This window comes from Ptiloglossa arizonensis, chromosome 8 (assembly GCF_051014685.1).
Source record: "Ptiloglossa arizonensis isolate GNS036 chromosome 8, iyPtiAriz1_principal, whole genome shotgun sequence".
Lineage (NCBI taxonomy): Eukaryota > Metazoa > Arthropoda > Insecta > Hymenoptera > Colletidae > Ptiloglossa > Ptiloglossa arizonensis.
In genome coordinates, this window is record NC_135055.1 from 7,083,967 (window position 1) to 7,110,176 (window position 26,210).

At 39.0% G+C, this 26,210-nt stretch overlaps 1 protein-coding gene across 2 annotated transcripts in view; it reads right to left on the minus strand.

The window, feature by feature from the left end:
- The window catches only part of Rab32 (RAS oncogene family member Rab32), a 46,719-nt gene that overhangs the window by 3,587 nt on the left and 16,922 nt on the right, over positions 1–26,210 (minus strand). The window contains exons 1-5 of one of the 2 annotated variants that reach the window (XM_076318143.1): positions 12,716–13,966; positions 10,428–10,877; positions 8,928–9,505; positions 1,973–2,201; positions 897–1,222 (exon numbers count right to left, since the gene is read on the minus strand). In XM_076318143.1, coding sequence (XP_076174258.1) covers positions 897–1,222; positions 1,973–2,201; positions 8,928–9,505; positions 10,428–10,877; positions 12,716–13,040 — 1,908 coding nt within the window. In that variant the 5' untranslated portion in view covers positions 13,041–13,966. Of the gene's footprint in view, positions 1–896; positions 1,223–1,972; positions 2,202–8,927; positions 9,506–10,427; positions 10,878–12,715; positions 13,967–26,210 lie in introns of those variants that run through there. The other variant, XM_076318144.1, reaches the window with a different exon arrangement.

Genomic DNA, 26,210 nt, shown 5'->3' on the forward strand with positions numbered 1-26,210 from the left:
GCCAGCACAATCGTCTTACGTCCAAGACATTCTTTTACTTATATTTATGTTATCTGAATGCAATAATCAATTTTCAATTAATAAATAGCGTTCACAGAAAACGTTTTCAACAAATGCTTACATAATTCGCAATTTTAATATAATCTTTTGATTTTTTAAACGACGTTTAGAGTCCTGAACAATTACTGTCACTAGGGACAATATTTGCAGTGGTTCGTCACACTTTTTGTGTACTATTGAAGGTTCTATATTTTTACAAAATTTAATTACTTACACGAGTTTTTAAATTGCGGAAATTATAAATGAATTAATGAATTTGTTTTACACGTTTTCCAATTTCAAAAATTCTTAATCCCTTTTAATCCGTTTTTAATCCTTTCACTCGGTACTTATAGGAGCTTAATTTTACGTTAAGCGTACGATTTTTTTAATACGTTAATTATTTAATTTTTTATAAAAGTTTAAATTCGTTTTTTTAGATCATTTTTACAATTATTAATTTTTACATTTTAGATAATGGTCTCCCAGTTCTTGTCAACTGTGGCAGCCAACAAACAATGGGCAACAGCCAACAAAATTCACCAAAAGGTGTTCTGGGAATAGCGAATAACTCCGCCATTTCGAACGATTTTTACTTTTGGAAAATTGTAAAACGAAGCTGAAAGTTATATTTATATTCTCTGAATGAAACTACATTTTTCATTTAGTAACTATATAAAAAAAAAATTTCGCGAAATTTACACATTTCTTAACGTCTCAGAGTGGTGTCCCCCTTAAACGTCTGCGAACGTTTAACGTGTAGGTATACTCAATACGCGAAATCTTGCGCAAACAGCGTACGTTTCGCATCAAAGTCGTCGAAGAGTTAATATCGTTATTGGAAGATCGATACTCACTTTGTTGACAAGGAATCGTGCTGCTTCCTCGATGTTGATATTCTCCTTGGCAGATGTCTCGAACCATCCAGCGAAATGCTTCTCTTTGCAATATTCATCCATTCTCGTGGGCGAATTGACGAGACCCTCCTTTTGCTGGTCGCACTTGTTCGCCAGTAGGACACAAGGTATCGGTGAACCGTCAGGAAGCTGAACCTTCGAGTCCAGATCCTGTTTCCACTTCACCACAGCATCGAGGGTAGCTCCTCTCGTCACATCGAACACTATGAAGGCACCCACTGCTTCCTTGTAGTAGACTCGAGTCATGTTCCCGAATCTCTCTTGACCTGCGATTCACGAGAAATCATCTTTTCGAGATCACTCGAACACGATCGAATTAAAAGCTCGAAGTATACGGAAATAGTTTTTACAACTTACAGCAATTTAGATTTTCAGAAACATAGTGACTCGAGATAATAATAATAAGTAAATAATAATAAGGAATGTGTAGCTTCAGGAAAATATATATTCTATTAATAATTTCTGCGCTCTTAGTAACGGTTCGTGGATTTTATACACAGGGTGGAGTGATAGAAATTGTGTAATAAAATAGTAACGTGAAACAAATAAATATAAGAAAACAAAGTTACGGAGTCGCTCTTAAAGTGAGTCTTAACGGAGCACACGATACATGACGTGATTTAGTCATCTTAAATACTGTGGTCGACAAATTACAAGACAAAGTACAGTAAACTTCGTGACATCCCAATCCGTAAGCAATTGGAGACTTGAATGAAATCCCTGAATAGGCGATGTGCCTACCGAAACGAAATTCTATTCGATAAGAGCTTCCAGAGAAAATTTAGATGAATGCTGCTGTTACGTGCACTGATCGACAATTGCAACGTACCGATCGAAACGTATAATCCACCTTGAAACGGTAATCTATAATTCTATATGTACCGTCTTCGTGTCGCGTGGAAAAATATGACGAAAATACGTATTTATCGCGAATCAAAACAGCCGTGGCACGCATCAGTGAATGTTTCTCGAAACGTGGTTGGAAGAGAAACGAGGGATCGTAAATTACGACTGACCTGCGATATCCCATAGCTGAAGCCTGATGATCGTGTGCGTGTCCCAGTTCAAGACTTTCAACGCGAAGTCGACGCCAATCGTCGCGCGATAGTGCTGTGAAAAGAACTGATGGACGTATCTCTTGATGATGGATGTCTTTCCAGCCCCCAGCTCGCCAATCACCAAGATTTTGTACAAGTGCTCTCGTTTCTCGCCTAATCCGGCATTGGGTGCATTGTTCTGAGACGACTGTGCAAACAGAGGAAAAATAACACTTTCGATTACTCGTTGCTCTTATCGTGGAGGAGAAATTAGAAGTTCTTTAATCGCTTACACTCGAGAGACGATTTTCAATCGACGTTTTATCCAAAGTAATTTCAATACGAGAAAATTTCGTGGCCCTGGTTTCAAATATTGTGTTTTATAAAACACGAAAATACACGAAAAACATTGTATTATTTACACGATTCATTTTTACCCGTAGTTTAAAACGTAGCGTCGAGAAGTGTTTTTCTCGTGGTTAAAGAAATTTCGAGTGCAGAAGATTAAGTAAAAAATTAATAATATTTCGGTTGTATATTTTCAACTTCAATGGTACTTTGATTAGTATTTTCAAACTTTTTATCATTGATGATATTTCGATCGGTATTCATAAATTGCGCTAATAAAACCGTTATGAATGAATCGTATAACTAACTCGTGAATTTTGGGGGAAAAGTTTGGAAATTTTGTATAACAATTGGGTCTGCTTTACTATAAGTAGTTTATCGTTTTCTTGAATTACAAATAACTGCTTATGTTTTATTCGAATAAATATCGACCACGTTATAAACGGTAACGTTTTCTCAATTTTTATAAAGTTTTTTTACTATTTTCGTAAGAATGATGCAAATATTTAGATTCCGTTAGTTACGACAGTCTTCGACATTAACAAGATTAAATTTCATTTCTCGAGTATAAAAATTTTAAACGATGGCTGAACCATCGTTCCGTGAACTTCTTAAATTAGAATGTATACCAGTATTGAAATTATTAACCGGTTAATGCTCATTAAAAATACGTTGCCATGTTCGTGTAGCGATTTTACACTTTACGTATTCAAACGTCACTTCTTATCTTATCGGGTCCCGTGGAAAAACGAAAGCGACGACGAGAGCTGCAAAGTAGTGGAGACGTAGTAAATTATCGAAAACGATGACTCTCCAAACACTGTTTGAATACATATGATATAATTTAGCTTTGATAGCGTGCTGTAACACATGTGCACGTGTCTCGTGAAAGTGTGAATCTTATGTCTATGTATTTTCTGTTTAAACCGAAATGGATTTCCATTTCGTCGCGATACAATATTAAAAACAGCAATTTTTCTGTTGGAACATTTTTTATAAATTGTTAATTCCCGGGTAAAATTAAACTTAGATTTGATACAAATCGTTTAGATTAAATATAACTTTTAAATCAGAACGTATCGAACGCATCTTTCTTTTTCTATGAAAAAATTTTAATTCGTTTAGTTATTCTTTATAAAAATACACGAGACAGATGTCTCGATTGATTGTTCTTCATACATAATGATTCACGTAGATAAACTGCATATAAAATCGATCAATGCTGTTTAAATTGAACACACATAGTTAAATCATGATAAAATAGTTACAAATTTTACAAACGTTTCTCTGAGTGTTAATCTTTCACAAATTTTGTGAAATAAAAAAATTCATTAAAAGTCAAGAATATTAATCAAATCGACTCGCGAGCCAGGATCTTCTACAACCGAACATCAAAATCTTGAAGACTTCCCAAATCACTCAACTCTCACGAAAAGAAAATCGACAAATAAATGTCAGAAATTATTCAAACCAATTGCAAATTTATCGATACTTATTGCAGTCGACATTTGTTAAAAGCACGCGTAGAAAAAACATTCCGAAGAACGCTCGATTCGAGAAAGACCACAATTTGATGTCTACGTTGAACTTGCAAATTAACGATTGTTATAACTCAACGAGCACGAGGGTCGAAGAAACGAACACATTCGGATAAAAAATGCGGAAACTGATAAACCAACCATCCACCACATCCATCTCTTCGAATCAATCTTCCACCTGGACAAGTTCAGCGCTTTCAGATTCTTCCAGAACTTTGACTCGACGTCCATAGTTCTCGCGCACGATCTTGAACGTTTCTCGATCGACATTGATCTGACGCGAAAATCGTTCTACACCAGTCGACGTTCGTTACACAAATGACTCATTAGAAGGAACCATCGGGGAATACGACCAGACAACTCCTGACTTCGAGCACGTCAACAACGAAGGGATTCGAACAAAGGGAAATGCTTCCACAAAGGGTGGCGTAGCCGAGACGTGTAAAATTTTGTTCCCTTGTTGCGTATTTAAATATTTGTAAAGTCCAAGGGAAAAAATATCCTGATCACATACAAAAGTAAGAGCTTCGATATTTGAAAAATAAACTTTCTCGACTGTACACTATACACGATGCAAATTTTCATTTCTTTATTTTCAATAACTAGTTTCGAAATTAGTTTACGAGTATTTAATGTACGTAAATTTTATGATTTTCATGAAACTCTTTTCTGTAAAATTTTCTGTAAAAGAAAAACAAAATAATTCCTATTGTAACAGACATTTGTTTAAAATTTTCGCTATCAGGGAAAAGACTCGTGTTGTTATTAAATGTTGTTAAAATCTTAATTGCGATTACTGCTTGAATTTTCTTGCGAATTTTTCTTGTAATAATCAACGATTCCGAATTAGTGATGATTGAATGTTGTAACAATGCTACCGATTCCAAATTAATTTCTTGGAATGAAATTTTTTAGAAAAGTTACTTGGAAAAAAATTAATTTAAATCGTAGCCAGAGAGTTCGAGAGGAAAAAGCCAAAACGAACACCATGATCCATAGAACGCTCCGAAATTTCAAGAAAATGATTCATAAACCAGTGGAAAGTTTTTCCATCGATACCAAAGTGTCCCTAGGCAAGAAGTTGCATTAACTCGGGTAGCCATAAAATTAAGACAAAAGGTGTGTTACCTGGTCGAAGGTCTCTTTACCTGATTTTCCATAAAAATATTATACTCGCACGTTTTGTAAAATTGGAAGGAATCATTCTAACGCGATCCACGGTGTGTGTAGTTGTACGCACGAAGGTTAATCCGCCATGAAAAACATTGTGCGATGTCGTAACCATAAACTCGAGGGTAATAATAATCTGCTATAAGAGGAAGCCGTAACGCTACCGTCTGTCCATATAATGTTATACCACGATGCACAACGTTTAATAGCAGTTTCGTCCCGTGTGAAATGTAAATGGTGGATACCAGGTCGTCTAGGAGTGTTCAAGGTATAGTGATCGAATTGAAGTCGTTGGACCGCGTGTAAGTATTTTTCTGAACGATATTAATTGTATATAATATCTCGTAATTACCAAATGATTTCTAAACTTAATTTTCTAATCTTGAAAAATCTAAACTTTCTAAAATTGCGGGAAAAGTCAAGAAGAATATAATATAAAAAAAAAAAAAAACGAATATTTTTTAGCAAGGATATAGATAACAGTTTATGGAGGAAACATAATTTTGACCAAAAGTAGTCTTAACAACCCGATATAATTTAAATATGATTCTTAATATTTTCACACAGACATGTATACACTTCTCGACCTGTTATTACTATGGCTAGAAATATTGAAAAAGATTGAAAGATCAAGATCAAAAAGATTCTATTAAATAGTCTTATTACCACTGGTGCTTTTATCGCTATACCATTTTTTGTGCATTGAAAAAAGTTCTCAAATAATTTCTGTCGCTGTTGTTCCAACTGTTTCTATGTTCAAAATTGAGTTACGAGTAGTCAAGGATCAAAATGAAACATTTCATTGAAGATTCTCGAGAATTTTCGAGCAGATTTCCCGAATCTCGAAAAACAAGATGTCTCGGGGAAACGTAATCGTTAAGTCTTATAAAATCTCTCGAGACCACTAGTCAAGGGTCCCGAATGGAGACTGTCGTTCACGTTTTCCCCTCGAGACGTCGGCCGTGCTCCAATTAAGCTTCTCGCGGACAAGAGCGCTGAGAACTAGATAGAGCACACTAAACCACGTATGTAACTCGAACCTCGGCTAGAAATGTACGGGGTGGCAGTACGAAAAACGCACACGATGGCTGAGCAGAAGAAAAAGAGCAACTGGGACCGCAAACTGGGACCGCAGAACGCGTCTATCGATCCTCCGTCATAGAAATAAAATATCATCTTGGGTGTATAGACAATCGGTGAGGTTTCGAATCAAGTAAGAGAAGTTTCTTAAATTAAATAAGCAGGTGTACAGCTCGACGAATTAAAAAACGTCCCTGCAGTGGGGGAACGCTGATCGTGCGTCTCCACAGGGACTCGTTGAATTAGAATATCCTGGTTCAAATTCCACAATTTTATATTTTTGTAACTTACGAAATTCAACTGTTAAAAATTAAAGTCTTTCGTATCGTAGATAAACTGCATTAGACGAAGTTTACGAATATTTTATCGTAAAAGAATGTAATTATCGTGTGTCGATGACGTTAGGAAATAAACGTTGGAGAATGTCGGCATACTAGATTAAATAATTTTCGAGATGTTGAATTAATATTTTTTTCCTTTAACGATGCAACGGTTCTTCCCATTTCTAGTCTTAATTTCTTTTGAACAGTATCGAGTGACATCTGGTAGTCACGTGTCGCTGGGTGTCACCCCCACCACACACCCCAGCTGATTTAGATCACGCCTTTCGGGGTTCTTTTATAAATTGTCGTACTATACAACGTTTCGAGGCTCGATGAACTGCACAACAAGGTTTCGAAATTGTGAGGTGGTGGAAGAAAGTTGATGTAGGGGAAGGAAAACCGGTGATTGTGTAAAGGTACACAGACACGAATATCATGAGTAGATGGTGAGTAGCACGCGAGAGAAATAAGTTTGCAACGTGTCCCCTCGGTGTCGAGTTTCTGGTCGCATTCGAAATGATCTTTTTGATTTTTTCTGTCTTCGAAATTGGGTCATCTCGAAGTACCGATACTGTTGTTTCGATGCATTTCAATCAATTATTTGTCGATTATACGGAAAATTAATTGCGGAGTAATTTCTTTGTTTTAACATTACCTTAGAAATTTCAAGAGGATGTAATAAAAAAATATAGGCGAACTATGACAATGATGTTTGATAATGCTTAATTTTGAAAATATTTTCCTGAAATTTTCGTAAATAGTGATCGTTAAACAATAGGTTTAGTGTCTCCTTTAAATGAAGTAATTTTCGTGCAAATAATATGTTTAATGGATTTCAAACCGGATTCGCACGTCATTAGTTTGCAGTATAATATTTTTCATTGAACATGCACATACTTATTGAAGTTGCGATAAGCCCTTGTGGCGAATATTATTATGCTTGTTGGCAACTTATTTTTATAAGTTGATACGTGGGACAAGAATAAAATGGAGTATGAGAAAATTTAACGTTCAATTGTCTTGACATAAGTTAGATAGTTTTAATAATACAATAATATTCCCCAGGGGATTAATCCTAACGAATAGAATTAATTTTGTCAAATAATAAAATTGACGTGTAACAATTTCCAAAGAAATCGAAAAATTAATTTAGCATTTCCTAATTCTTTTTAATTCTTTAATTCTTTTTCTTTTAGTTAATTAATTTTAATTGGAATTATATTCATGCTGTTGTTAGGTACAGATGTTTACATTTAAAAATGGTCTACAATTTGAGAATGGTAGATTCAGACGACTACGTGTGAACTATCAACTCAAACAAGTAGTATAATTTGCGATATCGTCGACAAGCGACGACACACTCGACATAAATTACACGTGTCACCGCTCACATACAACAGATACCGATAAGTGAATACATGTTTCAATATCTTGGTATTACATTACACAGTGCCACAACAATATTTGAGATTTTATCAAATATTTAAAATATCATAGACAGTACAAGTACACTCAAAAAGAAGCATTAGAAAAGAAGAGGAATCCAAACATTGTTACAATTAGAAAAAAAAAGATCAAAATTTTCCTACAAATTTCTCATCCCTCAACAATTTCTGGTTGTTGGAATTTTATTTTTCATTTGAAAAGATAAAATTTTGGCAACTATAATTTATTAAACACTGACAGGAGTACTTTGACACTCTAGTATAAATTCTCTATAAAGAAAGAAACAATAACTAAAGCACCATAAGATGGTTGATTCTTATAGAGCCCCAGTTCTTATAAATGACATTGAAGCTTCCAGGATGAAGTGTCGCCTAGAAATTCCAAATAGTACAGTAATTTCTACTTTCAAGTGACAATATCGGAACAGCTGGTTCACATGAAAGCGAGTTAGTCCAGCCTCGCTTATAACGACCAGCAAAGAAAGTGAATGATATGCATCAAGAGTGAGCGAGACAGAGTAACAACGAGAACGACTCGCATTACAAAACTTCAAACAATGCTCCACGTCTATCGGTATATCAACTATTGGTACGAAACAGAAATTTGTATATTTGTCTTTTTATTCTAATGAGAATATTGTCGATAAATTGACGAGGTTTTCCCGATGAAAATAAGTCCAAACACGACGTAAAATGAAAATGTAATGTAATGTTTATATAAAATTAAAAACAGTTTCAACGCGGTCATGTTTGGACTTATTTTCATTCTCATCGTGAAACTAACTTCTCCCAATCTGTTGATAATTTTCTCATGGAAATATAATTTCAAGTACGACAATTTTACGTTGAATGAAACTAAATACCGACGCGAACAATCTTGCTGCTCGAATCCGGGGTAAAAATTGTCACTTGAAAGCGGGGCTAGGTAAAACCACTCGGAATAAGGTCGTGTTTGGACTTATTTTCATCGGGAAACCATGTTGAAAAATATGAAAACCAAATCTCTACGTTAAGTATCACCAATTCTCACCGTGTTGTCCTGATTGGCGACTTTAGCCTTCTCCATGGTGTCGCTGGTGCCGACCATCGGTCCCATGGCGGTAAGATGCGTCCCGTAGTCGTGGTTGCGTCGATCGTAGCCCTCACCGTAGTCCTCCTCGATGCCGGCTAGGTAGCCAACACCCGATTCTTCGTCAAACGTACCCTCGAACGTTGAGAACGTGTCAAACTTCTTCACACTGATGTGCCTGGCCTTCTTCTTCGTCTGCACCTGGCGTTTACCCTCCTGTTTCGTTGGTGTCTTATCCTCCTCGTCTACGGTAACTGCAATCACTGTTTCGCTAGATTCTGTGTCGTCGGTGGAGTTGAACAACCGTCGCTGGAAGATCGCGCGTTTCTCTTCGAGCAATGACAATTTCCTGCGCACTTCTTGGGGCGAGGACTTCGAAAGTATTGCAGAGTCGGATTCCGACTTGGAGCTCAACTTCAACTTCCTAGGCGTTCCCACGACTGGTTTCTCGATCTGTTCCGGCCATTTGGAGATCGCGTACGGTAGCGCCGAGCTGCACCGCTCTTCCGGTGTGGCTGGCTTCTTTTCGGTCGGAGGATCTGCGCAATTAATGCGTTCATAGGGGCTGCTAATCCTGAGGATGATGAGCTCTACGAGTGTGGGGTAATGGAAGCTTCGCTGTGATCGTTACGGAAAGCGGTGTTTCTTTGAGCGTTGGGCTAGTTGCTCTTGTAGCTAGCCTACGATCGCGTGAAGGCATTGTTTATGAATCATGGCACGTGTTGGTGCTGGTACTGTTCGTGAAAAGTCTTCACTATTACAGTCTAAAGTGACAGTGAGTTTCGTGTGTAAGTTAGATTATGATCAGTCGCATGAAAACACTACCTACAACCGACACACTTGTCAGTGGGGATTATTAAATCTTCACTGTTCTAGTCTAAAGTGACAGTGAGTTTCATAGCGAGGTTGAGCTACGATCAATAGTAAGGAAGCACTACCTAAAACTGATACACTTGTCAATGACACGAGGTTATCAGGTCTCCATTGTTCTAGTTCAAAGTGATAGTAAGTTTCATGGGGAGCTTGGACTATGATCAATCGCAAGGAAGCACTCTATATACAACTGATATACTTGTCGGTCGCATGGGGTTATCAAGCATCGTTGTTACGTGCACTTGTCAATCTTTCGAATTAGCCCTAAGCCGGTCTACTTCCACTACAAGAATCCTCGAGAGAGAAGAAGCAAATGTGCTTCTTCGGTGAACTGTGTTAATCGATGCCTAATTGCCAAGAAAACCGAGAACCTCGAGACCAAGTAACCTCAACTGCACCAAGTAACCTCAATCTCCGGCCACCTGCCAGCAACTAAGAAAGAAGAGAGAAGGAAAGACCTGATTAAGAGCGAGGGAGCCAGTGGGTGCCGAAGTCACGGGTGCCGGAAGCGATCATGAGTGCGAGGGATCGACGAGCAAGCGGGAGCAAAGAGACCTAAAGATCCTCGATCGTGGAGATCTCGCTCACCAATCTGCTGGCTCTTGGAGAAGCTCCTGATGGTCAACGACGGCGACCTGCGCTGCACTACGGTGATAGAGCTCACCGGTTTCTCCAGCAGCTTCTCAGATTTCTTCGTCTCTCCCTTCTCTCTCTCCCTCTCCTTGATGTCACGTGCCTCGACCTCGTCGCGATGGCCGAGCCTTTCCTCCTCGGGAAGCACCGCGATCTCCTGCCCCTTCCTCGCGATCCTGGACGGGCTATCCGACAGACTGGGCGACTCCTGAGATGATTGACTCTGCGATCGACTGCCGTCACCACCTTCGTGCTGCTGTCTGGGCTCTTGCTCCGTCGACAGGCGAAACTTGTTCAGGCTCAGCTTGCGTACCAGCGAGTGTGACTTCTTCTTCTTCTTCAAGGTCGAGGCCGAACCACCTTTACTCTCGTCCTCCACTTCTGGACTCCTCTTCCGAGCCGTTTCTGTGGCAGGAGAGGAAGTCCAGTCAGAGAGGAATGGTTTCGCGCAGTTGGTGTCTAGCTAACGATTTGATCCTTTTATAGGTACGTTGATTCGCATTGGACGAGGGCAAGTTGACAAACTTGGTGATCGATTTTTGATGTTGCGTTTAGTATGTTCCAAGTTTTACAACTTGTGGTAGGTAGGAGTAAACTAAGTGGACCTCTAGTTAGCCAATAGCTCGTAATAGGTGTGATCTAATTGGTCCTCTGGTTAGATATGTTATGGAGGATTTAATGATTGGGTTTTGGAGCTGCGTTGGAACTTAGTGTGTCCAAAATCTTATAGATCATGGTTAATAGGAATGGTGTGAGTGGTTCTTTAATTAGATGAATTATGGAGGATTTGGTAATGCGATATCAAAGCCATGTTGGATTTTTGCAAGTTTTAGACCTTCTAGACTATGACAGGTAGAAGTATATTGAATCCTTCGAAAATTATAGTATGAGAGATTAAATAATGCGATTTTGAAGTTAGTTACATTAGAATTTAACAAGTTTGCAGATAATATTATGGGTCGTTATATAATTGAATTACGAATTTTAACAAGTGTAAAATTTTTGCGCCTTTGGGTATAATTATCGTGGTATAAAAAAAGTTTATCAACTACATTTTTCAGCCAGTCTTTGGTAACAAAATCTTAAAAACGTAAAACGCAGAATATGATATATGAAGAAAAAAATACCGATAGTAATCAGAATACTCTTCCTTCAGATACAATTAGTTTCCAGAAAGGTACTGTGACGATTGAAATGTTAAAAATAAAATATCAATTTTAATAAAGTTCATCCAGGAAATTTGGTATAATTCGATAGAAATTTAGCAAAGCTGAAGCAAAAAGAAACTAGACATCGGAAGGTTAATTTAATTGGTCGCCTCTAAAAAATGATGCAAGTCCGATGTAAATTAATCCAAAGAAAGAAGTTGTTTAAATCCATGACAATTAAAGAGCTCGCTGAATTCCAATAATAATCGAGATACCATGAAGATATCGAAATGATTAAACTCTCTAGAAATCTGTTGATGGATCCCAAGACACGTTCCATCGATCATTTACGATTGATATTTCATGCATTGATATCAGTAACTTTCATCGATCGTCCTGGGCTGAAGAATAAACAAAGAATTTAATAAATTCTAAGACTGAAATTTCGTGATTGTTGCAAACAAATATAGGAGTAGAAAACAGACTCTTCGAAAGAGGATGTGTAATTAGTACACCCAAAGATTCCAGGATAAAAGTACTATGAAAATAAATATTGGCCTAATCTACCACAGAAGAGACAATTTCTGAAAGGAAATATTACAACAAATACAGTTTGAACAAGCATAGTCTATCTTATATAAATTAAAACATATGCTCCATAATTATTTTTCTATCCTTTGACTTTCAATCGTAAACGAAACCGCCCCCCTCTTCACCGTATTAATTTATTTACCATTGGACAGTTTCAAACGAAATACTTTCTCTACTGAAATTCTCGACTGTTCGTTTCTAGGTACAAAGACTCAATATCTCTGTCCCGACGAGGCCCCAATTAGGGGTCCAAGTGTCCACACAGAATAAACTATGCTTATTCGGACTATGTTTACCATAATTTTCCTTCCAAGTTCTCAAAGGATCTCAATCAAAAGAACCGAGAACCCAGCTAATCGTCTCCTAGCCCTCACTGTCGTCCACCGCTCAACACGCTACCTCAACCGAACCCGCGGAACTCCACTCTTCCCGAATGATCGTAAAAGCCCAGCCAAAAGAATAATTCCTTCACTCGAATAATTCTCCCGAAGCACTCGAATGAACCTTTTTCGTCAACATCCGGCTCCTGCTCGACGAACGCTTCCTCCACGGACCTCGTCTTCTTCTTGATTTTAAACAGACCGCCCTCCTTGCGGAAACTGCTCTTCAGTGCGTCGAACCGTCCCCTCTTCTTATCCTCGGTTCCCGTGGGACCGGGAGCTGCCGTGGCGCTGGTGAGGGTGTCCAAGCTCGAGCTGCTGCCTCCAACAGTCACGTACTCGCCGGATGTGACGCAGCTCTGCCTGTTCCGGTCCTCCTCGGACGAGGAGCGCCCGATTACCGTGTCGGGCGAGCTTCCACCCTCGTTTGCGCTCTCGTTCCGCTCCATCGTCGTCGAACGGGTCGGGGGGAGAGGGAGGCCGGAGGGGAGGAAGGAGGCAAACACCCGGTTGAAAGGAAGGAGAGAGTCGAATCTTCGCGCGTGATGACGGACGTAGCGAACGTTGTTCGGTGTCTCTTTCTGGCGCCGGGCCTGTCCACGGCGTGGCTTCCTCTGGCACCCACGGAAACCTTAGAAGAACTCGCTTTCTAGGTCCGATCGACCACCCCACGGATAATCCGACAACGTTTCCCCCACCGTTTCCGCGTATTTTTTCTCTTTTTTTTTCCCCACTGGTAGTCCGCCACGACGCAGAGTGGTTCTCTATCGTCGGCGGGTACGAGCTGGCTCGTGAAACGACAGTTTGGAAATGGAGAAGCCTGGGAGTCACCAACGAGACCGGTTCCAGCGGCTAGGCCCGAGTCTGCGGTTGGACTCGCGTGCTACCTCTAGCTACGACACCCTCGACGATGACCTGGGGTTCCTTTACCGCGCACTTGGACACGTCGACCCGCTGTCCTTTCTTCGGGCCACAATGGGGGCATGTGCTCGTCCCACTCGGGTGCCTTGGAATCGATTTACACGCATTCCTTTTTTTGTTTTTTTTTTATTATTCTCAGTCCGAATCAACGTTGGTCAGAGTTCTTTCGATGTACACAGACGTAGGCCCCCGTATGCATTTCTATTTCGACTTCTGGTCGAAATCGACGTTAATCGAAGTACTCCCGGTATTAAAGGAACACGGGAAGTATCTCAGGGAGACAAGATGTTCGTAAACCAATGCACGATTAAATATCTTCGGACAAGATCTCGATGAGAGAAATTGAGACATATTCTCTGTATTGCTCCGTTACTTACGAAACTTGCGTACTACTTTCGGTGTTCTAATTGTTTATTGCATAATTTTGTAATCTTCTCCGTAACGTTACTCTGTATTGGCACACTTGTACACTGGGTACACTTTGTATCTCAACCGAGTGCTCTTGGGGGACACTGTCCCGGATTGATAAATATTCTCTCACTTTTTGGAAGAGAGAGGAATACGAAGGAGTGTCGCTGAACGTGCACCTTGTCGGTTCAGCTTCGACACGTCGACTGCCATGTTACCCACGTCTGGTCGACGCCTAGATATTCCTAGGAGCCCGTATCTGGGAACGTAACCCCGTACAAGGCAAACTTTTACGAAACTCGTCATTAGGAACACGAAATACGAAGAACATCGGACTATTAAATGCCTCTAGTGATGATTCGACGAAAATATCGGGGACATCCCTAGGGGTGAATTTTCCTGTGCCCTTTTCCAAGATGGAAGAGCGTAGGGTTGATTGGAGAAGCACCGTTTCCGCGAGGGGTCGCTGGCCCCCATGAACCAGCGGATCGAGGGAATGCTGTAAATAGGACGAGCTTCAACGACCGGGATATTCTTGACCTGCTTCGTCGCGTCTTTTTGTCTCTATTCGTGGTCTTAAGCTGAGCGTAAATGGGCTGAAGTTTAATGGGGCACCCGAGGAGGATTTCCGATTCTACAAATCGACCGACGAATAAAGGGGTCACAGTTATCGAGCGAGGTACTCCGAATCTACAGTCTCGGGAAGAATTCACGATCACTTTTGTTCTACGTACGAAGAATGGAACAGCAGATACTTGCTGATCGTTCCCAAGAAATGGTAACACCCTTGCCACGGAGGATAGAACACATCGGCAGGTCCTTTGATGCTTCCCAAGAAATGGTAACACCCCTACGGAAGATAAACCACCATCAATGAGTCATTCGATGGTTCTCAATCAATGATGACACCCCTACGGAAGATAAAGCACCATCTACAGGTCTTCCAATGGTTCCCAATTAAAGATAACACCTCTACGGGGGATAGAACACCATCAATGAGTCATTCGATGGTTCTCAATCAATGATGACACCCCTACGGAAGATAAAGCACCATCTACAGGTCTTCCAATGGTTCCCAATTAAAGATAACACCTCTACGGGGGATAGAACACCATCGACGAGTCATTCGATGGTTCCCAATCGAAGATAACACCCCTACGAAAGATAAAGCACCATCTACAGGTCTTCCAATGGTTCCCAATTAAAGATAACACCTCTACGGAGGATAGAACACCATCGACAGGTTCTGCGATGGTTCCCAAGAAATACTAACACCCCTGCTACGACTTTGACATAAGTTATTCCGTGTACCAGAACTGTCGTCGACTTCTCGACGAGCTCAGAGCCAAGAAATTCACCGATTCGAAAGATCTTGTCGGTGAAACCCTACAAGAATTCGATCGATCGTCCCGATCCAGCGTTCACCACCGTCGTCGACCGTTCCGGCTGGGTAACGCGTACGCAGAGGGGTCAAAGGCCAGCGTTGAACGCGGAAGGAAAGAAAGGAAGGACGTGCTCGACGAGGACGATAACAACGATAAACTCGGTCGCGGCACTGCGAGTCGCACGGTGCTCCGAGCCGCACTAAATGCTCGCGTAAAAATGCACGCATGGGGGGACACCAGGGGGAGGAGCGTATCGGTGCCCCTCCACGGCACGCATTAATACAACGTGCTCGTGTTAACGTGGCCGGAGTCCACGGCTGGAGGACGAGTTCTCCGATGGTTCTTAGGCCCCGACGATGACGATGACGACGACCACGGTGCCGTAACGCGTATGTAGGCGTAACACGAGTGCCCTGGCACTGTTACGGACCCGGAGTGCGGTGAGCCGCAATGTGAGTATTGTCCCCCCTTGGTAGGTGTTCGACTCCACCTCAACGAGCGTTACGTAAGGACTCGACGCTAATCCGAGTGATTCGGGAGTCGTTTAACTGGGGTTATGGTTCGTGGAGAAAATATAGAAGATATCGGCGAATAATGAAATTGTTGCAGTAGGTCTTTTTCTTTGATGAGATGATGGCGGTACTTTGGTTGTGGGGTTACTTGAGTCAATTTTGAAAAGTTTGTGAAATGGTACACTTGGTAGGGAGAAACCGGCAAATGGATACTTCCCTGCGTATTAAGAACCTGTACATTATGTAGTCATAGAGCTTATAGACTGTGTAGTTGTGTAGTCTATATAGTATACCTATCTATTATATGTAGGTATTTCTCTGCGTTGCTAGGAGCCTACAAACAATGTAGTAGGTACTCTCTGCGTGTTGGGGACCTGTACACTATGTAGTCACAAAGCTTATAAACTATGTAGTCGTGTAGGTATTATTCTATATAGGTATTATTCTGCGTGCCAGGAGTCTATAGACTATGTAAGTATTCCCTGCGTGCTAGGGACCTATGCACTATGTAGGTATTCTCTGTGTGCTGGAGACCTATAGAAACAAAAGCATCAAGCACTTGAGTATTTTTCTTTGTATCAGAAATCTACAAACTATGCAGATATTTCCTTGCGTGTTAAGGGTTTATAGGGTCGCACTTGCTGACTCGTAACGCCTAACCTTACAATTGTATCGTTCAGAAAAGATCTCTCTACGTCTACCTTCAACAATTGGTAACCCCCGGTTAAGAATCCTAGAACCTTAATTTTCACGAGATATATTCATGATACATTAAAGTATATCACGAGGATCTTTGTTTACTTGAGAATACATTTTCCAGATATTGGCTTCAAAAGATTAAGGCATAAAGTTTCTATTACCTCCTTTGTCTACAATGTACCGGAGATTGCTTCTAGAGTTATGGCAGATACTGTTTGTTCAGAGGTGATTCCGTCGGGCGAGAACAGAATGTGTATACGTCCGTGTGCACCTAAGGAGATGTTCCTTGAACGAATGGAATCCGTTATAACCCCAGATGCAATCTTCTCGCGCGCATACTGTAGCTTTACCATTCCACAAAATCCGATTTAATAATAGTACCATTTTTAAACCTCTTATGAGCTGTCAATGGGATCTGTCAAGCTTCAACGTTCCTCGTACAGATGCAAACATATGCATTTGAAGTTCGAACCGTTTGTTGCTACCAATGAAGATTACCCGATGAAAAATTGCCCCTAATCGCCTCCTTGTTAGATTTCCCCACGTTGCATCTCGTAAATCAACTTTGGACTTTATCGCGTTAACTTATCCCCAGTCGCTATTAATTAATTAGCAGAGCTACAGGGCTGCGACACCACGCACCCGACGACATGTAATTAGTGCATGAAAAATGTCTGCAAGATGTTACAGTCTGCGGTGTAAAAGGCGCGTTCTATTATCGTCTGGGCATTGAATAACAGCGATTGTTCTTATAACGAAGCAAGCGATCATTGTTTGTATAACACAAAAAACCACTTGGGTATTGTTTAAGGTCCCCACTACTATGGTTGAAATAATTAAGGAGCGTACACAAACGGATTGAAGCAGATGACTACAATCGAGCAGACGAATGGAAAATCAAATAGACAATTTACAAGAGCATTTAAGGGGGGAAACCACTCCGACGAGTCAAAAAAAAATCGAATTCTTTTTTTCTTTCTCTTAAGTTTAAAGTGTGTAGAACGTTGTGTCAAAAAGAAGTTACAACGATGAATAAACTTGTTTTATGTTTTTCTCAAAACTATACTTTTCAACCTGACCGACACGAAATCTCCAGATCTGCATATCTGATTTACTTCAAATTTTACAGAGATATTCTGCACAAAGTAGGTTAATTATTTAATTTTTTATAAACGTTTAAAGTCGTTTTCTTTTGTAAAAATGATTGTTTTTTCTCCAAACTTTGACCATTTCTACAATTATTCCAAATTTTCGAAAAATCGTAAGCTACATTTTCGATAATAATCTCTAGTTTATAAAACGACATTTTTTCACTTCAAACCTCCCAATTCTTATCAACTATAGCGGCCAACAAACATTGTTTCACCATAAGGAGTTCTAGGAATAGCGAATAACTTCGCCATTTTGTACGATTGTTACTTTCGCAAAATTGTAAAACGGAGCTGAAAGTTATATTTATATTCTCTGAAGAAAAAAACACTATTTTTCATGTAGTAACCGCTTAGAAAAAAATTCGCAAAGTTTACCCATTTTTGAACGTCTCAGAGTGATATCCGCCCTTAAACGATTAAAGTCCTACCTTATTCAGTTTTCTATACGAGGTTATCATCGTAATTATAATTTCAATTTTTCAACATTTGCAAAGCATTGTCTATCTAGAATAATTTTCTCTCGAAATTACGCAGGTTCAGTAAAGACGATCTTCTAATGAATTCGCGAAACGATCACCTTTATTAATCGGGTGATTATTCGATAAAAGCAAAATCCACGTGATTGGCAGACTCACGCACCGCGAGTGGCCAATGATCGTACGTCATTATGACGACCTCGGTGGCTGTAATTCCATCGTCGTTCGCGCATCATCGCGCATGCCTCGCGTGGGGTGGTTTATGTAAGATACTGGTTTTATCTATATTTCTGCGATCCCGATAAATTCACATGACCTCTTTTGCACGCAGTGCAATTCACAATCGCATGCATCCTACGATTAGCACACGACGAATTTTTCCCGAACCAGACGTGATACGATAAAAAGTATTGTAGCGAAAAAGAAAGATTACATCTGATTAAGATTAGTATCAAAGATGATCACTGCTAATCGAAATTAATGCCTAGGAGGATTAATTTTAATGAAAATTAGTGTCCAGGAAGATTAATTCTAATGAAGATTAGCAACAGGAAGATTACTACTGATAGAAATTAATATTCAATAGAACTGATTGCTCTTCGACACGAGAATATACTATATTTTATATGGGAGGTATTTCACTCTTTGTTGAACAATTTTTATACTTAATTAAATTTATAAGTTATTTATATATTTTTAGGTATTGACAATTTTTGTATACCGAAAAGGACATCGATTAAAAATTGAAAGTATGTGTTGAGTAAACTATGCTTGTTTAGATTATGTATACTATTTGTTTTGAACACGACAAAAAAAAATCAGTATATATATATATTGGTTAATTGCACCAATAACTCACGTTTATTGCACCGAGCAATAAATTCCAATTAAAATCAACAACTAAATAAAAATAAAATTAATTGAAATTAATTCAAAACAAAATATATATATTTTTATTTTATTCGTGACAGTCGAATGTAAAATATTCAAACACTGAATTATTCCAATAGTCCCAGTCTTACTTGAAAGTAGGTTAATAGGTTAGTAACGAGGCAAGTAGCGATTTTTATCCTGCATCCGAGGGCGAACCTAATATAACAACAGCAAACGAGTTTCACAATACATTAAATAATCCGATATTTCAAGTATTGGTTCCAGTTTGACGTTTAAATTGTCTTTGTAAATTTGTAAGTGGTTGCACTTAATTTACACTTATTTCTATGGTCACCTAATCATTTGTCACGTGTAATGTGTTACCGGTAAATGCAACAAGGAATAGAAGTATTAATTTTCCAATCGAATGCTAAATCTGTAGATCATCTGGCAACCATACAATTAGAATGTTTCATAACTATTATGTTCTGCAAAATGAAAAACCTCAGAATAACGACAATAATAGTTTTGAGATAAAAATCATATTTTCGTGGCGAACCTGGTGAAAAACTTTGGTAATTTTTCATCGTAGTTAGTCGTCGAATATATGAAAACAATTGTGACCGTGTAAACAGAAAACACGCGAAGAGTATAAAAATAGAATCACATGCAGCATCGAGTTCGTGATGCTGCAATTACGATAAGAAAAATCATTTATAAATTTATTTATCCAAGAACTGCCGTAACTTAAATTCGAGGCAAATAAAATTACATAACAACGAAATAACTATTATCAACAACGACCGAATTAAGACAAATAAATTCCACTAGTCTCGGTCCACAGACCAAGTGAACTGAACTCACGAGACTTTTACAATTAATTCTACAATTGATTCAAAAATGACGAAGTTAAAAAAAGTTTTCCGCGTCGCACATTTCGCCCGACATTTGGTTAATTGCACCAATAACTCACGTTTACCGCACCGACCGATAAACTCCAATTAAAATCAACAACTAAATAAAAATAAAGTTAATTGAAATTAATTAAAGTATATTGTATCTAGCATTCGATCAGTTCCCTATCGTTCAAAAATCAATTAAACGTTCTCTGTTGAATGTAATTGTGAAAATATTAAAAATTCTTCCCACGAAATTTTCAAGATTGTTATTATCTCGATGTTATTCCTTCGAACTAAATCTCTCGTGTAAAATTCTCTCCTAAAAGTGATCACACCGAGCTAAACTAACATTGTACCTCACTCACATTCCTGATACGCGAACATTTACACAACTCATACACGAATCCCTAAGAAACACTGCTCATCGCACACGAACGCACTGTAGATCGTCATTCTTAGAATATCACTCACAACTAACAGAATTTCCCTACTTAGAACACAGACGGGATTAGAGTTGGTGCAGACGTGCGGCTCCGCAAGGGCGAATGTGTGTCTGACAAAGGGACAGTGACGATGGAATAACGCACCGGGGAGAACTTGTAGGACGTCTTCTCAGTCAACAGTCTCAGATATTCATGGAATTCTCCCCCTCGAACGTTAACATCCAGCCGCTCACCAGGGCAGCACGTCTTCTGCAATTTGACTTCAACCGTGTACGTCTCGACTGGCTATCCGTGAGCTTTCGTTTTAAAGAATATCTCGCCTTTTGTCTTGGAACGTGACGGTTAAATTGTAACTATAATTTATCAAAAATACTGATAAGGGATCCAGATCGATCGTATCGCAAATGTATGACGCAAATCGTTCTTAATCTTTTTAATTTTCCTCCATGCAGATCAGATCGTCGTCGAGTACGCGACGTGAGCTTTCTTCTTCGAAATTCTTGCGTAAAAGTAGCGATGGATTCGATAGTGTTTCTCCGTAATACGACGCAATCGTTCGCGAATCGACTGACTCTCTTGGGCAATATTTTTTTACCGCTCTGAATCGTGTTCCCTTTGTCTCTGAACGCAATGGATAAATCCCGACCATTGTCGTAGAAATCGACAAGTAGCGATGGGATCCAGATTGATCGTATCGCAGTAATGTATGACGCAAATCGTTTCTTATCTTATTAATCTTGAGTTTTCTATCTGGATCGAATCGCGTTCGGTACGCACGTGAGTTTTCAATCGGTTCGTACTTCATTCGAAATTCTTGTGGGAAGTAGCGATGGGTTCGATCGGTCCGAGTAATTGTGAAAAGTAGTTGTGAGTACAAGATTACAATTGTACTCGCAAAAAGTAGTTGCGAGTACAAGATTACAATCGTACTCGCAAAAAGTAGTTGCGAGTACAAGATTACAATTGTACTCGCAAAAAGTAGTTGCGAGTACAAGATTACAATTGTACTCGCAAAAAGTAGTTGCGAGTACAAGATTACAATTGTACTCGCAAAAAGTAGTTGCGAGTACAAGATTACAATTGTACTCGCAAAAAGTAGTTGCGAGTACAAGATTACAATTGTACTCGCAAAAAGTAGTTGCGAGTACAAGATTACAATTGTACTCGCAAAAAGTAGTTGCGAGTACAAGATTACAATTGTACTCGCAAAAAGTAGTTGCGAGTACAAGATTACAATTGTACTCGCAAAAAGTAGTTGCGAGTACAAGATTACAATTGTACTCGCAAAAAGTAGTTGCGAGTACAAGATTACAATTGTACTCGCAAAAAGTAGTTGCGAGTACAAGATTACAATTGTACTCGCAAAAAGTAGTTGCGAGTACAAGATTACAATTGTACTCGCAAAAAGTAGTTGCGAGTACAAGATTACAATTGTACTCGCAAAAAGTAGTTGCGAGTACAAGATTACAATTGTACTCGCAAAAAGTAGTTGCGAGTACAAGATTACAATTGTACTCGCAAAAAGTAGTTGCGAGTACAAGATTACAATTGTACTCGCAAAAAGTAGTTGCGAGTACAAGATTACAATTGTACTCGCAAAAAGTAGTTGCGAGTACAAGATTACAATTGTACTCGCAAAAAGTAGTTGCGAGTACAAGATTACAATTGTACTCGCAAAAAGTAGTTGCGAGTACAAGATTACAATTGTACTCGCAAAAAGTAGTTGCGAGTACAAGATTACAATTGTACTCGCAAAAAGTAGTTGTGAGTACAAGACTGGCCCTTTACAATTTTCGAAACTGTTCCTTTGCGATTTGACTTCATCGTTTGAAACAGATTAGTAAAAAGTAGCGATGGTTCGGTGACTACTCCCTTGCAATACGGATTATCCGTATCCTAGTGAATTTTGTCCTTCGGTGAGATTTCATCGCGTATAATCTCTTTAATTCTGTCGGAAAACTGAGAGACAATAATGAAATTAAGACCGATTGTATCACAATACTATATGACGTAAATCGTTTCTAATCTTATTAATTTTAACTCAATGCAGATCGAATCGTAGTATATAACAAGGGTTTCCACTGCTTTCGAATCTTATTAAATAAACTACTTGTGAGAAGTAGTGAAGAGTTCGACACTGTTACTCTGCGATTTCATTTAACCGTTTGAAACATTTGCGAGAATTAGCGATGGGTTCGAGAGTGATCCTTTGACCACTTTGACCACTTTGACCAACTTGACTCGATTATTTAAAATACTTGTAGGAAGTAGCGATGGGTTCGAGACTGTCCTCTTTCGATCTGAGTTAATTTCAGAATTCTTTTATTATAAATAATCTATTTCCTTTTGTTTGCGAACGTGACGAATATATATTGTCAAAGAAACCAACGGGTAGCGATGGAATCTAGATTGATCGTATCGCAATAATGTATGACGCAAATCATTTATAATCTTATTACTCTTAAGCCTCGTATCCAGATAGAATTGCGTCGAGGATGTGACGTGGGTTTTTTAATCGTTCCGAATCTTATTCGAAATACTTATATGTTCGAGATTAATTATAGTGAAAAGATCATAGTCAAAACCGTTCGACAATTAGTACGAACGTCGAATATAAACTTGATAATTAATTTCCACAATACATTTCTACCTATACTATATTCCATCTCTATACTAATTATTATTGTCAACAATAATTTTTATTTTATCACCGAAATGACGTTTTTTTTCTTCTTTTTATCAATAATAATGTCAACTTTAATCGAGACCAATTAGCTTCCATTTCGATGACGCATATTGCTCGTATCGTGAAAAAAATTCATACTAACGGATCGAGGTTAGGTACCACTTCACCTTTCTATCGTAATAGCGTGCACCGATCTTTTTTTCCACACTTACTCCTTTTTACACGATACTTTAATTCATTCTCTATAAATTATCGACACAGTACGGAAGTACATCGAACACCGATTCGAGAACGAGAACAAAAATTATAATCGTTATTGAAAGTCACAATGTCTATTATACGTTACTTCATAGTTCAATACAATTCGACCCCGCTTATTTGTTAAACTCGCACATTTGTTAAATTTGTGTTCCTTTTCTCAAATCTCGACGGTGAGTTTTCAGGACCGAAGTTTCCTCGTGTATTCGAACGATCGACGAAAACTTGTAAATACAAAAGAAACGCATCGATCGGGTCGATGAAAGTTCTTCCGCAGGACACGGAAGTGTCACCGGGTTACGAAACGCGTTGCATCGTCGCGGTTCCGGTATCCGTCTCCGTTCACCTCTAAATCTAATTATTTCGCTCCGTTCCGTCAAAGCAGATCCTCTCACGGCGATAGTTCGACGCAAGTCGGAGAAAGTGCGCTAACCCGTTCTCCAAGGGGAGGGCAAAACTTGCTTTCCTTCTCGTGAGAAGAAACGTCGTCTCGTCTCTAGCGATGGGATCGAGTCTGACACGGATTCGCGAATCTCGATCAAATGAATCATTCATAGTTTCGGTGAATTCGAGCACGGTCTCGTGGACGTCGTCTCGCTCGAAATATTATATTTACGAAACTCCTACTGTTACAGGGAGTGTGGTAACCACTCGAATGTTGAACAAATTTTTAAATACAATTACAGTATTATATTACAAATTTTAAATAAAATTTCTTCAACTCTTCATTATTCGTAACACCTTCACTTTGTTCATTTTGCTCGTGAACACCCTGAACGTTAGTTACAGTGTACCACGTGAAATATTCTGAGCTTTGAAGATTGAAATACAAAATGAAAAATAGTAATTGTTCAAGAATCATAATTATCGATTTAAATGTAATTTGAATTCAGTGCTGTACAATATAATAATAATTAATAGGTATGATGATCTACTGGAATGATATTTGGTATGAATAATTATAAATATTATCTTTCTGATACCGTGTGTGAATATATTTTATTGTATTTCGATGCCGCTCGAGATACTCTCGAACCCATCTCTATCTAGAATCTGTTATGCACGACGAAGGTACGGGGCTCGAAATTAGAATGGTCCATGTTACATTTGTTCCGATGTAAATGATTCGATTGGTATGTTTACGTAAGGAACTTTACAAAACACTGACAGGCAACTAGACGTACACGTAAGAGACAAGTAGTAATCGTCGATCGGTGATTAATTACAGGGAACGCGGTTTGACGTTAATTGATTTTAACAACCATGGAAATCAAGTATATTTCTGTAAAAATGATGATTTACGATGGTACGTGGCACGGATGTGATACATATGCATCATCCACGTTGCTAATGCACTTTCACAGAGGGGAGAGTTTTATTACCGTTTATTTATTTATACAATCGCTGAATGCATTATATGGAAGGAGTCGCAGAAACAATTTATTAATCTGTTAATATATTATGTATTCTCCCCATTTGATAATTGAAAAGAATTTGATAGGCAAATCGAGAACGATCGAAACAGGTTTATTTTAATCTCGATTAAAAGGGAAAAAGTATCATTAATGTATTAAATACTAGGTTGTTGAACAAGTTTTGTCGTTTTTTCTATCGTAAGAAAATACTACGACACTTCAACGTTTGAACAACTGTAAATATACGAATAAGTCGACAGATCTACATAAAACTTCACACATGTTCATCGAACACTAGTACCATTTTTATAAAAATAAAATGACGAACCTAATAGCTCCATTTCTCATCGAACGCCAAAACTTATCGAGCAACCTATTAATATCATTTGTTCTTTTACCATAAACATTAATTGGAAATAATACATTAATGAGGTATTAAATGTATTAATACCTATAATGACTGAACTATTTTTAGGCTACTCAGGCACATCGGTATTTCATTCTGATTATCACAACGAAAAGATTACTATACCTAATGCTCTAAAGGTAATAAAAAGAAGTCTAAAATCTTGCTCGTGTATCATTGCACGATAAGAAAAAATATCAATTCCTGCAATATCAACGTCAATTGCAGTTTATCTCGAAGAGACCTCGCTGCATATTGTTTGCGAGGAACCGAATTACACACACACCTAAACACACGTGATCTAAAAACTGACGCAAGGTTACATCATAGCACGTGGTCCACGAAAGACAAGATTGATACATTAAGTCCCCCAAAACGTTCCCTCCGAACGATCGATTATTTTTACGAAAGAATACCCACCTTTTTCATCCTGACGGCCTGCTGCTTAATATTCTCGCTAAAGTTCATGTTCAGATCAAGATAGAGGTGATTGTTGTTCACTAGCTGCGGTGGCGGTTCCATCGGTGGCGGGTTTGCCTCCTTCTTGTGTCTCAAACGTCTCTCGGTCCTCTCGTGTCTGGTGCGCAGCACCAGCACCACGTTGCGATCCAACATTATTTAACGAAGAACGAGACCACACGATCACAACGTGCTCACGACCTCGTTGCGACACTCGCACTTTTAATATCGATATTTCAGGATGGCGCTGGAAACGGTCTATCTCGGTACCATAATCTTTCGTTTAAATATCGACACCACGAATCGATTGTCTTTAACTATCGGTACTTCTCATCCAAAAGAATCACCGAATTCAATGCCAATGGTGACTCAATGTCTGTAGACAGCTCTCGACAATGTTCGGTGACTTAACACAGTCTCTAATCCTCCAAGGGACAATTTTCCACGTTAAGTAGGTTCTGATCTCCCTTAGTATAGGAACTCGAAAGTTATAATCTTTAATATTGGTGAACTCCACATTACTCGACACAGTTATTTTCTCCGGATTCTCCGAAATAATGTCAGTGGCGACTCAAGATTGGTAGATAACTCGTGACAATGTTTGGTGAGCTAACACAGCCGACTCTGA